Genomic DNA, 18536 nt, shown 5'->3' with positions numbered 1-18536 from the left:
TTGTCTTCCACAGAGGTTGTAACCAGTTTACATGCCCACCAAGAGTGTACAACTGTTCCTTTTTCTCCACATTCTTGTCAGCATTTATCTTTTGTCTTTTTAACAGTTGTGAGGTGTGAGGTGGTATTTCACTTTGGTTTTGATTTGCATTTCCTTGATGGTTAGTGATCCTGAACACTTCTGCATGTATCTGTTGGCCATTTGTATGTTTTCTTTGGGAAAATGTCTATTTGTATCCTTTGCTCATTTTTTACTTGGGTTATTTGGGTTTTTTGTTGTTGATTTGTATGAGTTCCTTTTATAATTTGGATATTAAACCCCTATTGGGATATGTGGTTTGCAAATATTTTTTCACATTCCATCAGTTGCCTTTTCATTTTGTTGATGGTTTCCTTTGCTGTGCAGAAGATTTGTAGCTTGATGTAGTCCCATTTGTTCATATTTGCTTTTATTGCCTTTGCTTTGGTGTCAAATACAAAAAAATCAATGTCAAGACTAATGTCAAACAGCTTACCCACTATGTTTTCTTCTAGGAGTTTTATGGTTCAGTCTTAGGCTTGAGTCTTTATTTTGAGTTGATTTTGGTGGATGCTGTAAGATAGAGGTCTGATTTCATTCTTTTGTATGTGGCTGTCCACTTTTCCCAACACCATTTGTTGAAGAGATTACCCTATCCCATTTTGTGCATTCTTAGCTCCTTTGTTGTAAACTAATTGAGCATACACACATTTACTTCTGGGCTCTCTGTTCTGTTCCATTGATCCATGTGTTTGTTTTTATGTCAATACCATTCTGTTTTGATTATTATAGGTTTATAATAAAATTTGACATCAGCAAGCATGATGCCTCCAGCTTTGTTCTTTCTCAAGATTATTTTGGCTTTTCACAGTCTTTTGTAGTTCCATTCAATTTTTATTTTTTTTTATTTTTTAAAGATTTTATTTATTTATTTGATAGAGATAGAGACAGCCAGCGAGAGAGGGAACACAAGCAGGGGGAGTGGGAGAGGAAGAGCAGGCTCCCAGCGGAGGAGCCTGATGTGGGGCTCGATCCCAGAACGCCGGGATCACGCCCTGAGCCGAAGGCAGGCGCTTAACCGCTGTGCCACCCAGGCGCCCCCCCATTCAATTTTTAATATTGCTTTTTCTATTTCTGTAAAAAATACCAATGGTATTTTAATAGAGATTGCATTGACTCTGTAGATAATACTTTGAGTAGTATGGACATTTTAACAATATTAATTCTTTCAAAACCATGAACATGGACTATCTTTCCATTTACTTGTGTCTTCTTCAATTATTTTCAACTAGGCCTGGTGTTTTCTGTTTTAGAAGGCTATTAACTGTTGATTCAATTTCTTCAATAGATATAAAGCTATTCAGATTATCTATTTCTCCCTGTGTAAGTTTTGGTAAACTGTGTCTTTCAGTGAATTGATTCATTTCATGTCAGTTACCAAACTGTGGGTATACAGTTGTTCATAATATTCCTATATTATTCTTTTAACGTCCATGGAATCAGTAGTGATAGTCCCTCTTTCATTTATGATATTAATAATTTGAGTCTTCCTTCTTCTATTCTTTATTAGCTTGGCTCAAAGTTTATCAGTTTTATTGATCTTTCTATGAACCAGTCTTTGGTTTCATTATTTATCTCTTTTGATTTTCAATAACAAAACCATTCATTTCTGCTCTAATTTTTATTCTTTTCTTCTGATTACTTTGGATTTAATTGGCTCTTCTTTTTCTAGCTTCTTAAAATAGCTTAGATTATTGATTTTTTTTTTTTTTTTTTTAGTAAAGCGATAGAAGTTTTTAAGTGAAGATACAGAAAAAGCTCTCAAGAGTGAGAGAGGTTCCGACAGGGTTGCCAACAAGGGCCTTTAGGGTTGGTCTTTTATAGAAAGCTAACCAGGGAACTTAAATCCTTCAGCATCTCTATTGATAGCACCTTCAATGGCTCACTTCCTTTTTAGGGTTTGGTTTTAGAAATTTCTTCCTTTCTGGGGCACCTGGGTGGCTCAGTCAGTTAAGCATCTGCCTTCAGCTCAGGTCATGATCTCAGGGCCCTGGGATCAAGCCCCACTTTGGGCTCCCTGCTTAGCAGGGAGTCTACTTCTCCCTCTCCCTCTGCCCCTCCACCCCACTTGTGCCCCCCCCAAATAAATAAATAAATAAATAAATCTTTCTAAAAAAGAAATTTCTTCTTTTCTAATATATGCAATTAATGCTATAATTTCCCTTCTAAGCACCGCTTTTGGTGATGCCACAAATTCTGATAAGTTGTATTTTATTTTCATTTAGTTTGAAATACCTTTTTTTAAGATTTCATTTATTTATTTCAGAGAGAGAGCGAGAGCAAGCACAAGCAGGGGGGCAGCAGGCAGAGGAAGAAGCAGGCTCCCTGCTGAGCAAGGAGCCTGATGTGGGACTTCATTCTAGGACCCTGGGATCATGACCTGAGCTAAAGACAGACTCTTAACCAACTGAGCCACCTAGGCTCCCCTAGTTTGAAATACTTTTTAATTTCTCTTTGAGACTTTTTCTTTGACCCACATGTTATTTTGAAGTGTGCTGGTTAATTTCCAAATATTTTGGGATTTTAAAGCTGTCTTTCTATTATTTACTTCCACAGTTTAATTCCATGTAGAGAGCAAGTTTTGTATAATTTCTATTCCTTAAAATTTGTTAAGATGTATTTATTAGCCAGAATATGGCCTGTTCTGTGAATGCTCTTATGAGCTTGAAAGGAATGTGTATTCCACTGTCGTTGGGTGAACTATTCTACAAATGTCGATTTGATCCAGTTGATTGTTAGTACCAGTCCATTCCACCATATCATTTCTGATATTCTTCCTGCTGGATCTGTCAATTTCTGCCTCCTGGATCTGTCAATTACTGATAGATGGGTTTGCCAGATATTTTAGCAGGAAGAGTCTTTATATAAAATACCATTTTAGTATCTTTTAAATACTCAGGTGTTTTTTCTCATTTGATCTATTAAAGAAATGGACAATTTTAAACAATTTTCTAATACTAATCATCCTTGTATTCTTAATGTTACTTTTATTTCTACTTTTTATGTCCTAGATTATGTTTGAGAGTCTATTATTAATGATTTTTACTTCAGTATTTATATTTAATTGTTCAAATTATTGTTTGTGGCTTCTCTGTGTTTTCAATCATTACGTCGACGTTGTAAAAATGAACTGAGGTGCTTTCCTTTTTTTCTCTACAGTCGGAAATAGTTCAAATTATACAGAAATTATCTGCTTCATTAAGCTCTAAATGAATTCACTGATAAAATCATATGGATCTTGCCCAAATTTTAAAAGTCTATAATAACTTTTTAATTTCTTTCATAGTTATTAGTCGATTTTCTGTATCTTCTTGAATCACTTTTTATCATAATTTTCCTATAGACCCTCAAATTTATTAGCAGTTACACAAAGTACTCCAGGAACTTAATTTCCTCTGATGATGAATTTCGAGTGACTGTGATTTATTTATCCCTTCCTTTCTTCTTTCTCTTCTTTCCTTTCTTCCTTCCACCCTTTTTTCAATCCTTCCTTCCTTCTTTTTTAATTAGGCAAGGTGAAATGATTATTTTTTAAAATGCAACATATCCAGAGAAAGACAAATACCATATGATTTCACTCATATGTGGAATTTAAGAAACAAAACAGATGAACATAGGGGAAAGGAAGGAAAAATAAATAAGACAAAAACAGAGGGAGGAAAACCAAAAGAGATTCTTAACTATAGGAAACAAACTGAGGGCTGCTGGAGGGGAGGGGGAAAAGGGGAGGGGGTAATTGGGTGATGGGCATTAAGGAGGGCACCTGAAGTAATGAGCACTGGGTGTTGTATGCAACGGATGAATCACTAAATTCTACCTCTGAAATTAATAATATAGTATATATTAATTTGAATTTAAATAAAAAATCTAATTTTAAAACATGCAACATATCCTTGCTTGAAGTCTCTCAAAGACTTTAGTAGGATAAAATCCAAATTATCTATCAATACAAAACAAAGTGCTTCACAGGTTGGCATTTAACTACTTTTCTATCTCATTGCTACCCTTATTCTACACTGAATATATCTAGTTTTATTATATTCTTTCATCTTATTTTAAAAATGATTTTATTTATTTGAGAGAGAGCAGGAGCAGGAGGCAGGGAGAAAGAGAAGCAGACTCCCTGCTGAGCAGGGAGCCCAACGTGGGGCTCAATCCCAGGACCCTGGGATCATGACCTGAGCAGAAGGCAGAAGTTTAACCGACTGAGCCACGCAGGCGCCCCTTATTCTTTCATCTTTGTACACGAAGTTGCCCCTCCTAAAAATATGCCTTACTCTGTCCCCAGCTTGTCTCCATCTGAACACCTTCTGCTGGTCCCAAGACCCATTTCATGTTGTGCCTTTTCTGGGAAGTCCTCCCTGAAGGTCCCAAAGCTGAGATAAGTATCCCCATCCTCTTTGGAGTCCTCTTCTAGACTATAAATGTTGATTTCCCTTGGAGCCTAATCCTCTTACCTTTTCTCTATCTATATTCAATTCCCAGAAGAAAGCCAGCCCCATGGCCTTAAATACCATCTTTATACAGATGAATTCTAAATTTTATTTCCAGCTATGACTTTGCCCTGTCAATTTAGTATCTCTATGAAGACAACTACTAAACACCTGAAGCTTAATGTGTCTAAAACAGAAGTCTTGACTCCACTGCCTCTCCCCACGTCTGTTATTCTCTCACTGTTCCCCATCTCACAGAATAGTGCCACTATTCATCCACTATGCTTAGTTCAAAAATCTTGGAGTTATCCTTGCCGCCACTCTTTCTCTTACAACCCCATCTCCAATCTAGCAGTAAAACTTGCCATCTCTACCTTCAAAAATTTTTCTTACCGCTTTCATCCTACCACAGCTGTCCAAAAAAGCATTATCTCTTATCTAGATTACTGCAATAATGTCCAAATTAACAAACCCTCTTCTTCCACTCTTACTGACCTACGGCATATTTATTTTCCACACAGCAAGCAGTGTTACCCATTAATATATAAACCGGATTATCACCACCACTCCAATTTTCTAATGGTCTCACATTTCAATTCAGAATAAAATCCTAAGTATTAACTGTGGCCTATAAGGCCAGAAAACATCTGACTCCTGACTATTTCATTTCTTACCACTTCTACCTTCTACTGCCAGACTAAACCCCTTGTTATTCCTTGAACACACCAACACCTAATACTGTACCGTTCCCTCTGAATGGAAACCTTATCTATCAGAAATTCGAATGATTCTATTTCTCATTTCATTCAGGTCATTTATTTTTCTTCTAACTTCTTGTCATTACCTGAGATTAAATGAGATTTTTTTGTTTGTTTATCATCTACCATCCCCAGCACAACGTAAACTCAGTCAAGTCAGGAGACTTGTTTATTAAGTTCATACTTACATATTGCCTGGTATGCAGTAGATGCTTCATAAAAACTTGTAGAATCGATGAAGGATTGAATGTATTTATGATATTATTCTAGTACTTTTCACATAGTTCTTTATAGAAGTTACAGTGTCTGTCCTCCCTGTAGATTATAAACACTAAATCCAATGACTAAGTATGTTTTCTCCCTCTACCCAAGAACCTACCAGACTGTTGCATAGTAGGTACACAAACAGCATTTGTGATAAACTAATAACTAACCTCATTCTATTTTGTAAGAAAGGAAATTCTTATGAACAAGGGAAGCTAAGAATGCCAGCTTAATTATGTCACATATGGCAGAAACAAGAGGCAATTCTGCAGGAAAATACCTTGAAGACCTTCTGATTATTTTTGCCCCTTTTTTAGCATAAAGGTTTCCATCTGCAAGGGAAAGTTTTCTGGAAACAGTAGCTTAGGAAAATACACAACATGTAGCTGTTATAATTGCCATGTTTATACTGAGTTCTGGGGTAGTTGGTCTGAAACGGTCCTGGTAAAAATAAACTTTCAATGTGTTTTAAGCCATCAGTGTTTCCAGTAAGCACTTGTCAACGTGACCTTTAGTGGTCTCCAGAACTTCTCCTTTACTAAGTAGTTAACTGGCTACTCAACTCCTATGGCTTCCTGTCTGCCTTTAACTTTCCCTCAGCAATTTTAATGCTGGAGCAACAACAAACTACACAAGCCATCCTCTGGGAGGGTTTCTGGCCATAATTTGAAAAGCCCTTGAAATAAGAAAATTGCGGTGGGTTAAGGGAAGAGTAGCAGTACATACTATATATGTTCCCCATATGAGAGACAAGTATAAATGAACCTCATGTTTTAACTCCCTAAATCCCTCTTTTCTGGTGAACATTAAACTATAGTCCCTCCCACATTTTCTTTCCTGGAGAAGTTTTAGCTTCCATAGTAAATCAAGTGGAAATATTTTTGATGAAATTATTGCCCATGCTCCACAATACTACTAATATTTAATAGTAAGGATAATTCCTATTAAACTGTCTAAGGTAATCCTAAACTTCTTAAGCTCTTATCATACTCATTCTTGGGTTTTCCTTATTGGATAAATCTTCTTCACTAGAAGAGTTTCAATATAATATAATGAGACATTATTGAAAAGCTTACAAGTAATGATACCAATATAATACAATGTATAATAAAAAATGTTTCAGGTAATTTGAAACAATCCATTGTGACATCATGAATATGTAACTCATCTAGCAGCCGACCTAATCACCTATGTACGTAAAGAATATTTTGTGAACATCTCATTTTTTTTCAGCTTTACTGAGATATGACTGAAAATAAAATTATATTTAAAATGTGCCCAGGGGCACCTGGGTGGCTCAATGGGTTAACCGTCTGCCTTTGGCTCATGGTCCCAGGGTCCCGGGATCGAGTCCTGCATCGGGCTCCTTGCTCAGCAGGAAGCCCGCTTCTCCCTCTGCCTGCTGCTCCCCTGCTTGAGCTCACTCTCACTCTCTCGATCTCTCTGACAAATAAATATTTTAAAAAATAAAAATAAAAAATAAAATGTGCATTATGGTGATTTGATATATATATATAATGAATGGATTCTCATCATCTAGTTATTAATATTCATTACCTTGCATACTTTTTTTTGTGAGAACACTTAAGTTATATTCTCTTAGAAAATTTCGATTATACAATATAGTATTATCAACTATAGTTATCATGTTTTCCATGAGATCCTCAAATCTTACTCATAGCTGAAACTTTGTACCCCTTTACCAATTTCTATTTCCCCCACCCTCCTGGCCCTGGCAACCACTTTTCTCTCTTCTGTTTCTGTGAGCTTGACTTTTTTTTCCTTAAAGATTCCACATATACGTGATACCATGCAGTATCTGTCCTTCTCTGTCTGGTTTATTTCACTTAGTGTAATGCCCTCAAAATCCATCCATATTGTCACAAATGGCAGAATTTCCTTATTTTTCTTGGTTGAATAATATTCCATTGTGTATACACCACATTTCCTTTACCCATTCATCTGCTGATAAACACTTAGGTTGTTTGCATATCTTGGCTTGCGAATAATGATGCAATAAACATGGAAGTATAGATATCTCTTTAAGATAATGATTTTTATTTCTTTGGATATATACCCAGAAGTGGGACTGCTGGGTCATACAGTAGTTCTGTTTTTAATTTCTTGAGTAATCTCCCTACTATTTTCCATAGAGACTGTACCAGTTTACATATCCCTCGACAGCACACAAGGGTTCCCTTTTTCCTACATTTTTGCAAGCATTTGTTTTCTCTTGTCTTTTTGATGATAGCTATTCTAACAGGTATGAGGTGATATCTCATTGTGGTTTTGATTTGCACCCCTCGATGATTAGTGTCATAAACATCTTTTCATGTACCTGTTGGCCATTTGTATGTTTTCTTTAGAAAATGTCTATTCAGTTCCTTTGCCCTCTTTTAGTTGGATTATCTGGGGTTTTGCTATTGAGTTGTAGGAGTCATTTACACATTTCGGATATTAACCCCATATCAGATACATGATTTGGAAATATTTTCTCTCATTCCATCAGTTGCTCTTGTGTTTTGCTGATGGGTTTCCTTTGCTGTGCAGAAGCTTTTTATATTAATGTAGGCCTACTTACTTGTTTTTGCTTTGTTGCCTTGACTTTGGTATTAAATTAAAAACTCAATGCCAACACCAGTGTCAAGGAGTTCACCCACCATGTTTTGTTCCAGAAATTTTATAATTTCAGGGGCACCTGGGTGGCACAGCGGTTAAGCGCCTGCCTTCGGCTCAGGGCGTGATCCTGGTGTTCCGGGATCGAGCCCCACATCAGGCTCCTCCACTATGAGCCTGCTTCTTCCTCTCCCACTCCCCTGCTTGTGTTCCCTCTCTCGCTGGCTGTCTCTATCTCTGTCAAATAAATAAATAAAATCTTTAAAAAAAAAAAAAAAAAAGAAATTTTATAATTTCAGATCTTACGTTCAAATCTTTAGTCCATTTTGAGTTGATTTTTTTGTATGGTGTAAAAATGGGGGTCCAGTTTCATTCTCTTGCATGTGGCTGTCCATTTACTGAAGAGACTATTCTTTCCTCACTGTGTATTCTTGTGTATACACCTTTGTTGTAAATTATGTGACCATATATATACATGGGTTTATTTCTGGGCTCTCTGTTCTGTGCCATTGATCTATGCATATGTGTTTATGCTAATACCATACTACTTTGATTACTACAGCTTTATAATATAATTTGAAATCAGGAAGTATGATGCTTCCAGCTTTGTTCTTCTTTCTGAAGATTGCTTTGGCTATGCAGGTTCTTTCTCATTTCATGAAGTAGTTATGAATCAAATTTGATTTCTTGTCTTAAATCTCCTTTCAAGGGAAGGTGCCAGTAAATAGGGAAAGAGGATAAAAGGATAGGAAAAAGTAGACACCAGTAGACATAAATTATGATTTCAACTCTACAACTTTATATCTAATTAATTTCAACCTCTACATTTCAAAAGGATGAAAGAGATTTGATTCAAAACTAAAATAATCAAATAATAACAATAACAAAACCCCCAAAACATACAGGTTGGCCTTTATGTCGGAATCTACCATTTTAATGTTTAAGATGTTACCCTATTACTTTTTCTGCTTAATATTTATTTAAAGCTAACATGGCAATATAAAGGCATTTCCTAAGGCTCTTTTAAATTAAGTCATTTACTCTCCAGAAACTCTCTATCAATCTGTCTTTTGCTGTCAATAGTGTCATTTTTCCCATTTGATCAAAATCTAGATCAAAACTAGTGCTGGCACCTTGGGAAATGATTATAAAATTGTTAACCACAGTAGTAAGGGGCAGAAATTCCTCACTAAAAAGTAAAGTGAAAACTCAGAGAAGCAAAAAGAGCTAATTCAAAAATTTTAATTGATGTTGAGTTCAGCCATAACCACTATTATCTAGACCATACTTAAGAACTCTTGACTAAGATGGGGGCCAACTGAGGAAATAGTCATTTTCACATACAAAATACAAGAAGATTTAGTGGATAGAGTTGTAGACATGTTTAAATCTAAACATCTGGAAATTAGCATTGGTGTTTGTTTTTCTAAGGAAATCATAAGCACTTATTTTCAAAACTACGTTATGAATCACACTACAATGCATCTTGGGAGAAACAAAGCCATTTAGGTAGAATGCCCCAGACTATGCACACCAGAGGCCATAGGGCCATCTTACCTTAAAAGTTGTGGTGCCGTAGAGCTTGGTGGTGTGGACTGTCTCTGGAAGCACATTAGTGATGTTAGTGATGAATTCTTCCAAGTACTTACAGGACTTCTCCAAGTGTGTTGTATTGATGATAATCTGGACAAGCTAGAAAATAACAAGCACATGTAAGAGTCATTTGACTATTCACCCCACAACGAATGGCTCAATATGAATCTGCTGGTAGAAGAAAAACAAGAGGCATAGTGGCAGGGGCCATCTGTATTCTACAGAGGGTTCGTTAGAGCATGGGCTTAGGTTGTACTGCCTCTATGAAGCCTTCCCTGACTCCCGAAGCACCTTGTATTCCCCCTACTATAAGAGCACTTGTCACTCTACTTTAAACATGTCTTCTTCTGTTTAAGAGACTAGACAAAGAACAAAAGCTGCTAATGTTTAACACAGTGCCTGGCAATAAATAATTGCCAAATGAATTAAATAAATGAACTCCCACTGAAAGAACGAGAATAATTGAAATGGCAAGAAGTAGTTTCAAAATTAGGCATAATGAGCAATGAGATGTTGGAATAGACTGCAGGATATTAACAAACTACATTAGCTTATGGAAGAAATAACATGGGCATTACAGTCAGTGAAACCAGTGAATTAAGTACTTACAAATTATTAATCTGGAGAAAGTTTCTTAACTTGTCTAAGTGTTTCTTTATCTGTAAACTGTTAATAGTAATTTCTAACTCACACAGCTATTTTAAGGATTAAATATCCTTTTGTTACTACTATATATTCCTTTCCTAACAAGAGAGATCCTTAAAAACAACAGTACTGGTAAGATTAAAAAGTCATTTATAAGTAACTTTGAGAGGAGGATGAGAAAGAATAATTCTTATTGTCAGGATAGAATTAAAGTTCGCAAAGGAGTTCACAATTCATTTTCTTACGTTGTCTTCCCAGCAACCTGGAAAACTGAGTTAAGTGGGCATAATTATTGCTTCTCTTTTACTGAACAGAAACAAAAATGAAATTATTTTCTCTGGATCACAGAACCTAAATGGAATTAGGACTCGATCCAAGTCCTCTACCTTCAAATTATGGACTCATTGAAATGACTTCTGACGGTGCCTTTTGGCATAAGCGTAAGATGGCAGCTCTGGAGTGCCACACGCTTACGTACACGAGGCTGAAATATCAGATTCTGGGTCTGCCATCAACTAGACCTCTCCATGCTTTGATTCTACTCCACGTAAAAAATAAATTTAAAAAAGGAGGGGTACCTAACTACTTATTTCAACTATGAAATCTGTTCACATTTCCCAGAGTCTAAAAGAAATACAAAGAGAAAATAGAAGAGAACCTGTTTTTGTTTCTCTTTCCTACGTCTGTAACTTTTTATTTCCACAAGAATGTGTGTGGTGGTGGGGTCGTGGCAGGTAGGGGGAGTTTGGGTGTATAAGGCTACGGATGAACTCCGGTCTTCCTCTCATCCAGGAGAGAGTGGATAGACGACACAAAGGGAAATTGGAAGTGAAGATGAAGGTGTGGGGTAATACACATTTTACAGTCAAATCATACTTCGAAACAATGCTTAATAGTTGGAATTATACTTGAGTAGAAGTCATCGTATTATACTGAGGAATATTAAACAAAAATATTAATAGGATTATAATCAGAAAGTATACCCTTCTCTCCCCAACAGCAAACGAGCGCAGGGCTAGAGCACACTGTTCATTCTCAAAAAATACATGTCAAATCATAATGACAATGCTTTAGTAATAGATGGGACTAAGGGAAAAGGTACCTTCTATTCCCCAAGGATCAGCTGGAAAATGTGAGGAAAATGTCTACTTTTGAAACATGAGAACAGAGGGCAGAAGCCCAGAGATGCAGTTCCAAAAAATCCTGAAAACTTAGGGCAACAATAAGACTAGATCTCTGTATTATTCCCCACAACTCATCAGACAAGTTCGTATTCCTTACTAAGCCCCTTCCCTTCACTCTACAGTTTGAATTTGGAGACTCTGAGTTTTGGACACAGATACTATCTCTACAAAATTACCCCAAACATCAGACTTTTAACTGTAGAATGCTCTAGGAAAAAACACCTACCAAATAAGCAATTCATCACCCTCTCTCTTTCAACATGTTTCTCCCTCAGAGAAAGACTAAAATCATTTTAAAAATTTAAATTGTCTAAATTAAATCACTCCTCTTCCTGAGTGGGAAGGTGGCTACTGGCAAGGTTGTCTTGATGTATTAAGTCAGAAAAGTAAGAGAGTTAATTTGGAGAACTGAAGAATTTCTATTTTAAAGTCAGCATTACCTATAGGGAACACATTCTATCTATCAAAAGAAATCCTAATAATAAGGAGGAATCATGTCATGTTATCGAAATAAAAAACAGTGGCAGTCAAAGAGAAAATTGTCCTGTTTTGCAGGATATTGGCAGTTAAAAAAAAAAAAGGAGGCGGCTTCACTGGGTACAGTAGTAATTTCCCTTGACTTTTTAAAGATCTGTCAACACAAAAGATCACCATGAATTACATCAATTGGCTGTCAGTCACTTTTAAAATGTTTCATTGCTGAGCATAGAATAGACTATTAAAACACTCTAGGATTACATTAGATACCATGTCATTTTCAAAGGGAATAATGTCTGTTAATGAGGTCTAAGTGATCTCTACTCCTGAATGACAGCTAACCAAAATCCTTACAAGGGCATTTACAAATGTAAAGCCAGATACTGTGGGGGTAATTCTGAACTTAAGGATGCAACCAAGCAATTTCAGATATCAACTCCCATCAGAGTTTTGAGCTCCTTTGATATTTTTAATCCTCACTTCCCACTCTCTTACAAAAATACATCCCTGCAGAGATCCAAACTGTCCTTAACATTGTTTCAAGGACATGGTATTAGCAACAGATTAGGTATTGGTTATAGCTTATATAAAGCAGAGTTCTGTGAGAATTGTCTGGAAAAAAAAAGAGAACACTATAAAGCAAGCAATCACCTCTCACAACCAAATGACAGGAGGCACGTAGGTTAAAAACCATTAAGAAGCAGAAAATTTTTCTGTCTCTCATCCCAGTAGCAGAGAGAATCTAATGAGGACAGCACAGAGTAGACTGTGGAAGTCACCTGTTACCTTATCTTGTTTCCCAAAGCAGAGAATTCAGGACATAGAAGCTCCAAGAGGACTAACCCAAAGCAAGAAAATGAGAAGTCACACTCCCTCTCCACACCCCGGATGCTTCTCCCACTGTTGGAATTGCAAGATAAAGAACTGAATAGCATTGTTGGTTCTCATTCACAAAAATAAGATCTCCCAAAGATTTCAAGGAATTTTTTCTCCATTTCACCCCAGCAAAGATACAAAAAGCTGGGTCAACTACTCATTTTTTATCATCTCCAAAGTAAATACCTAAAATACTTAAGTACTTGAAACTACTGGTTCCAAATTCATAGGTCTAGTACAAGGGTTATATTTGACAAGACTTAATTATAAAATGTTTTAATGTGATATTAGCAATATCATTGCTGTTAACAACAGGGGATGGTGAACATTGTTGTGTGGGAGATGAATAACACAGGATAGAGCCATGTGGTCATCAATCTAAATAATATTCAGAAGAAAGGCTGAATGCAAAGCACTGGTTATTTGTTCAGGTCTCCTGGGGCACTATTATAAATATAATAAAATACATATATAAATATTTAATATGGTATCACTAATAGAAAATCTTATAATTTCCTTAACTTTACCCTAAGAACCTACCTACCTACTTTTCTTTTTTCTTTGTTCTCTCTTTCATCAATTAAGAACTCCTATGTGCCAAGGAATGAGAATACAGCTGTACACAATTATACACAAGACGGACAGAGTCCCTGGCCTTGTGGAAATTAGAGTAACCACATACACACAGAAACATATACCATAATGTCAAGTAGTGACAAGCACTGGGAATAGAAGTGAAATAAGGAGTTACATGGTGATGGTAGGTCTCAGATACAGTGGTCAAGGAAGGCCTCCTTAAGGAAATAACATTTGAGTGGAGACTTAAATATATTTAAATGAAGGTGTACTATGTCTTTCTAATAAATACATTTTTAAATCCAATTTATACCTTAAGTCCATCAACTCATTCTTCATAGAGATATGGTATGTTTTTTGATTCTCTTAAAACTTTCTTTCAAACTTAAGTAATTCTCTCATATTCTGAGATTAATAAACTGGTGGTTTATTTCCTTTCTCTCTATGATATTAATGTTTTTAAATTAATGTAGTGAAAGAGCAAAAGTTTAGAATAAAAGAAATCTGACTTCAAACCTTACTTCATTTTTTTTTTAAGATTTTTTTTTTTTTTTTGACAGAGAGGCAGCAAGAGAGGGAACACCAGCAGGGGGAGTGGGAGAGGGAGAAGCAGGCTCCCAGCGGAGGAGCCTGATGTGGGGCTCGATCCCAGTACGCTGGGATCACGCCCTGAGCCGAAGGCAGACGCTTAACGAATGCGCCACCCAGGCACCCCTCAAACCTTACTTCAAATCTTATTTTTTAAAAGAAAATTTTATCTTTCAAAACATCCCAAATCTTATTTCCAAACTATGGGGCCTTAGGCAAAGTTACTATCTTTTGTCATCTTAAAATTGAGACAATAACATCAATGTCATACCAAAGAAATAATCAATATATTACAAATTATTAAATATAAATACTAATATACTAATATACTAATATACATAATAAAACACTGAGTATAATATATATGCCAAATTCCTAAAAGCTATTATTGATATGGACTTACTTATCATATCTCCAGCTCAATATGGCTTAAGAAAATACACAACCATTCTGACTAGTCTCACTTTAACTGGGCACTGAAGGCTACAAAATAACCGTATTATCGTGTACCAACCAAATCTCTTTTCCATACCCCCAGATATACTTTCTCTCTGCTTCAACCCCAACATTTGCTCTGGATCTCTACTTTCAGCTGAAGATCTATCTTTCACGAGAAAACCGAGCTTTTGGAGTCTGCCACCAGAACATATGCCCAGCCACCACCATCTGCATCCACATACTCTGAGTCTCATCTGTTCCCAGAGATGAACTTTACTCCACCTAAAGCCAATCCCTTTGCTTGTGCGTCAGATTCTGAAGTCTCTCTCCTCCTCAGGGACATTAGTCCAAAGATTTCCCCCTCTCTCCTCTGTCATCAGCTTTTCGCTTTCTATTGCATCATTCTCATCAGAAATAATACGCTATTACTTTTCCTATTAAAAAACAAAATAAAAATCTCATGGTTAATCCACTTCCCCTGACAATTACCTCCTCATTTCCTTGCTTACCTTTGTAGCAAAATTCCCTAAAACAGTTGTCTTCCACTTGCAGTCTCTAATTGCACTCTTCCCATTCTCTAAATTGTTTAAGTCAACACTGTATTTTAAAATGGTTTTAGATTACAAAATAGTTGCAAAGAGATCCCAAATACGCCATACCCAGTTCCTCCTATCTTAGCATCTTACATTACTATGGTACATTTGCCACAACTAAGGGACCAACACTCGTATATTACTATACTATACTATACTCATATATTACTATACTATACTATACTCGTATATTACTATACTATTAACAGAGCAACACACTTTATTCAGATTTTACTAGTTTCTCCCTAACGTTCTTTACCATTTTCAGGACCTGGTCTAAGATCCCACATTACATTTAGTTGCCACGTCGCCTTAGGCTCCTCTGGTCTGTGACGGTTTCTCAGACTTTCCTTGTTTTTGATGATCCTAACAGTTTTAAGGAGTCCTGCTCAGGCATTTTGTAGAATGTCCTTCAATTTGGGTTTAATTTTTTTCTCACGGTTAGAGAGTATTTTGGAAGATCACAAATGCCTTCTCATCACAACATATCAAAGGTACATGAGGATCAATATCATTTACCAATGATCATGTTAACCTTGATCACCTGACCGAGGTAGTGTCTGGCAGGTTTCTTCACTGTAAAGTACCTTTTCCCTCTTTCTATACCCTACTTTTTAGATGCAAGTCATAAGCACAACCCACATACAAGAGGTGGGAGCTAAGCTCCACCTCCTTAAGAGGGTACTATCTACATAAATTATTTGAAATTCTTCTGTACAGGACCCACTCTTTTTTAAACCTACTCCATCAGGAGCCTCCTATCATCATTCTATTAAAAATGATCTTATTGAGGTCACCAACATACTCCAAGTTGCTAAGTCTTATAGTAATTCTTTTTTTTTTTTAAGATTTTATTTATTTATTTGACAGAGAGAGAGACAGCCAGCGAGAGAGGGAACACAAGCAGGGGAGTGGGAGAGGAAGAAGCAGGCTCCCAGCAGAGGAGCCTGATGTGGGGCTTGATCCCAGAACACCAGGATCATGCCCCGAGCCAAAGGCAGACACTGAACGACTGAGCCACCCAGGCGCCCCTAAGTCTCATAGTAATTCTTAATCTTCATCTTACCTAATCAATCATTAGTATTTGTCAAGATGACCACTCCTTCCTTCTTGATATACTTTCTTCACTTGGCTTCCGAGACACCATACTCTTGTTATTATTCTTGTTTTGTTTTTTCCTTCTCCAGTGGCTCTTCCCAATCTCCTTTGTGAGTTCCTCTCTTCTCCTGACTCCTTAATAATGGAGTGCCCAAGGGTTCAGTCCTTCATCTTCTCTTCTCCATCTTTACAAATTCCCTTAGTAATATCATCTGATCAGGTGGTTATAAATATTATTTGTATTCCCCCAAATTTTTATCTCCAGGCCAAACCTCTCTTTCAACCTCCAAACTCATATATACAACTGCTTACTCAATATCACAAAATGTATGTGAGTAAACACTACAAATTAAATATGTCCAAAACCAAATTCCCAATCTCCTCCACCCTAAACCTAGCTCTACCTAAAGATTTGGCCATCATAGTGCACGGTATATACAACCTTCTAGCTGCTCAAATCAAAACATCTTGGAGTTACCTTCAACTCCTTGCTTTCTCTCTCCCTTCACATCCAGTCATGAGGAAAGCATGCTGACTCTACACTCCAAATCTGATCACCTGTCACCACCTCCATGGCTACCACCCACGCTGCTGTCAAATCTCGCTACATTAGTGTCATAGCTTCCTAACTGGTCTCCCTGTTTACACCCCACGGTTTATTCCCAAAACTGCAGTCAATGTTATTCCTTTGAAATATGTCACATCATATCACTCATCAAATTCTTGCAATGGCTTCCCACCTCACTCAAAATAAAAGCCTAACACTTTACAGGGGCCTACCACAAACCCTTGGCACCTCTCTGAGCTAATCTGCTGCTTCTCTTCCCCCTTCTCACTCCACTCCAGCTGTACCCTAGCTTCCTTATTATTGCCTGAACTGAGCAGTAATTTCATACCTTCAGACCTCTGCTCTAACCTCTGCCAAGAATGCTGTTTGCCCTTCAATAACTCATCATCAAGGTGCTGCTCTTTTCATTAAGACCAACCTTGGACCTCCACCAGACTCCTGATTCCCTTAACCCACGTTCTTTCTTTCTCTTCAACGAATTCACCTCCCTCTATCCTACTACATGATTTACTGTGTATTTTGCCTATTATCTATTATGTTTTCTGCCATTAGAATGTAAGCAAGAACCTCTTTTGTTGTTCTTGTTGTTGTTCACTTATTTATACGTAAGGCTTAGATCAATGCCTGTTACACAGTAGGTACTCAATTAATACCATAAAGTTAATAAGCAACTTAGTTATCTTTAACAGGTCATCTTGCTGTAATCTTCTAACTTCTCCTAGTTGAAAAACCATCTCTGCACTAAACCTGACAATCATTGTTCACCTGCCCAGACCTCTGTCTTAACAACACCAGGTAATACATGCCTTGAGTATTTACCACGTACTAGGCACTGTTCTAGGCACTTCGTATGTTCTTTCAATCCTCACAACAACCCTAATGAAATACATGCTCTTATTGTCCCCATTTTCACATAAAGCCAAGTCATTTTTCCCAGCACACCTTTATTAAGGGAAGAGAACCCCGGCAGAATTGGAACCCAGGCACTCTGCTTTAGAACACATATTCTTAACCATGGCCAGCTGCTCTTCTTCCCATAGACCTGGAAGAAGCAGCCTAAGGAAAACAGCAAATATTGCTGACTAAATAGGGATAGGCACATAAGGTCTGAGAGTGCAAGGCATTTAAGCCACAGTAAGCGAGAGCTGAAAGGAAATGCGGACTTGGCTCAATGCGGGGCAGCAAAGAAGCAATGAGAAAAGCAAAAGGCCAAGGTATAGACAGAAAAAGCTGAGAGAATAGAGCGTAGGGACAGAAATATAGAAGAAATGAGATACCATGTAAATTCAAACAAGACAGGCCAACAGAGAGACATGAGCTTACAGGAACTTTAAAGTCCTGAAAGAATTGTCTGACAACCTGTTGAGCTTTGTATGCTTATAATACTTCTACTGTTTGAATGGCTATGTGCTCGCTGTCACAAAATCACCTCTAACTAGAACATATTACTATGGACTTCTTGTAAAAGTCCCTTTGTTATGATGAAATAATAAAATCAATATGGAAGGCAGTATATTATTTAGAAGTGAATTAAGTTTGGGAAAAAAATTTTCTCATTTTTATCACTTTGTTGAGTACATAACCATGGGCAATCTCCCTGAACTTTAATTATGTCTTCTATAAAATGAGAATAATAACACACACCCAGCCAGTTTCCAATGTGACTATACTAAGTGAGATGGTATCCGTGATGGCCTTTGAAGAATACAAACTGTCTCCCAAACGTTACCTAGCGTGATGATGACTTCAGA

At 36.9% G+C, this 18536-nt stretch overlaps 1 protein-coding gene across 2 annotated transcripts in view; it reads right to left on the bottom strand.

The window, feature by feature from the left end:
- Nucleotides 1–18536, bottom strand: part of EXOC6B (exocyst complex component 6B) — a 571132-nt gene that overhangs the window by 247362 nt on the left and 305234 nt on the right. For both annotated transcript variants that reach the window (XM_008699988.1, XM_008699990.2), the window contains exon 17: nucleotides 9707–9841. In XM_008699988.1, coding sequence (XP_008698210.1) covers nucleotides 9707–9841 — 135 coding nt within the window. The remainder of the gene's footprint in view (nucleotides 1–9706; nucleotides 9842–18536) is intronic.

This window comes from Ursus maritimus, unplaced genomic scaffold (genome assembly GCF_017311325.1).
Source record: "Ursus maritimus isolate PB19 unplaced genomic scaffold, ASM1731132v1 scaffold_6, whole genome shotgun sequence".
Taxonomy (NCBI): Eukaryota; Metazoa; Chordata; class Mammalia; order Carnivora; family Ursidae; genus Ursus; species Ursus maritimus.
This window is presented reverse-complemented; position numbering and strand designations above follow the sequence as displayed.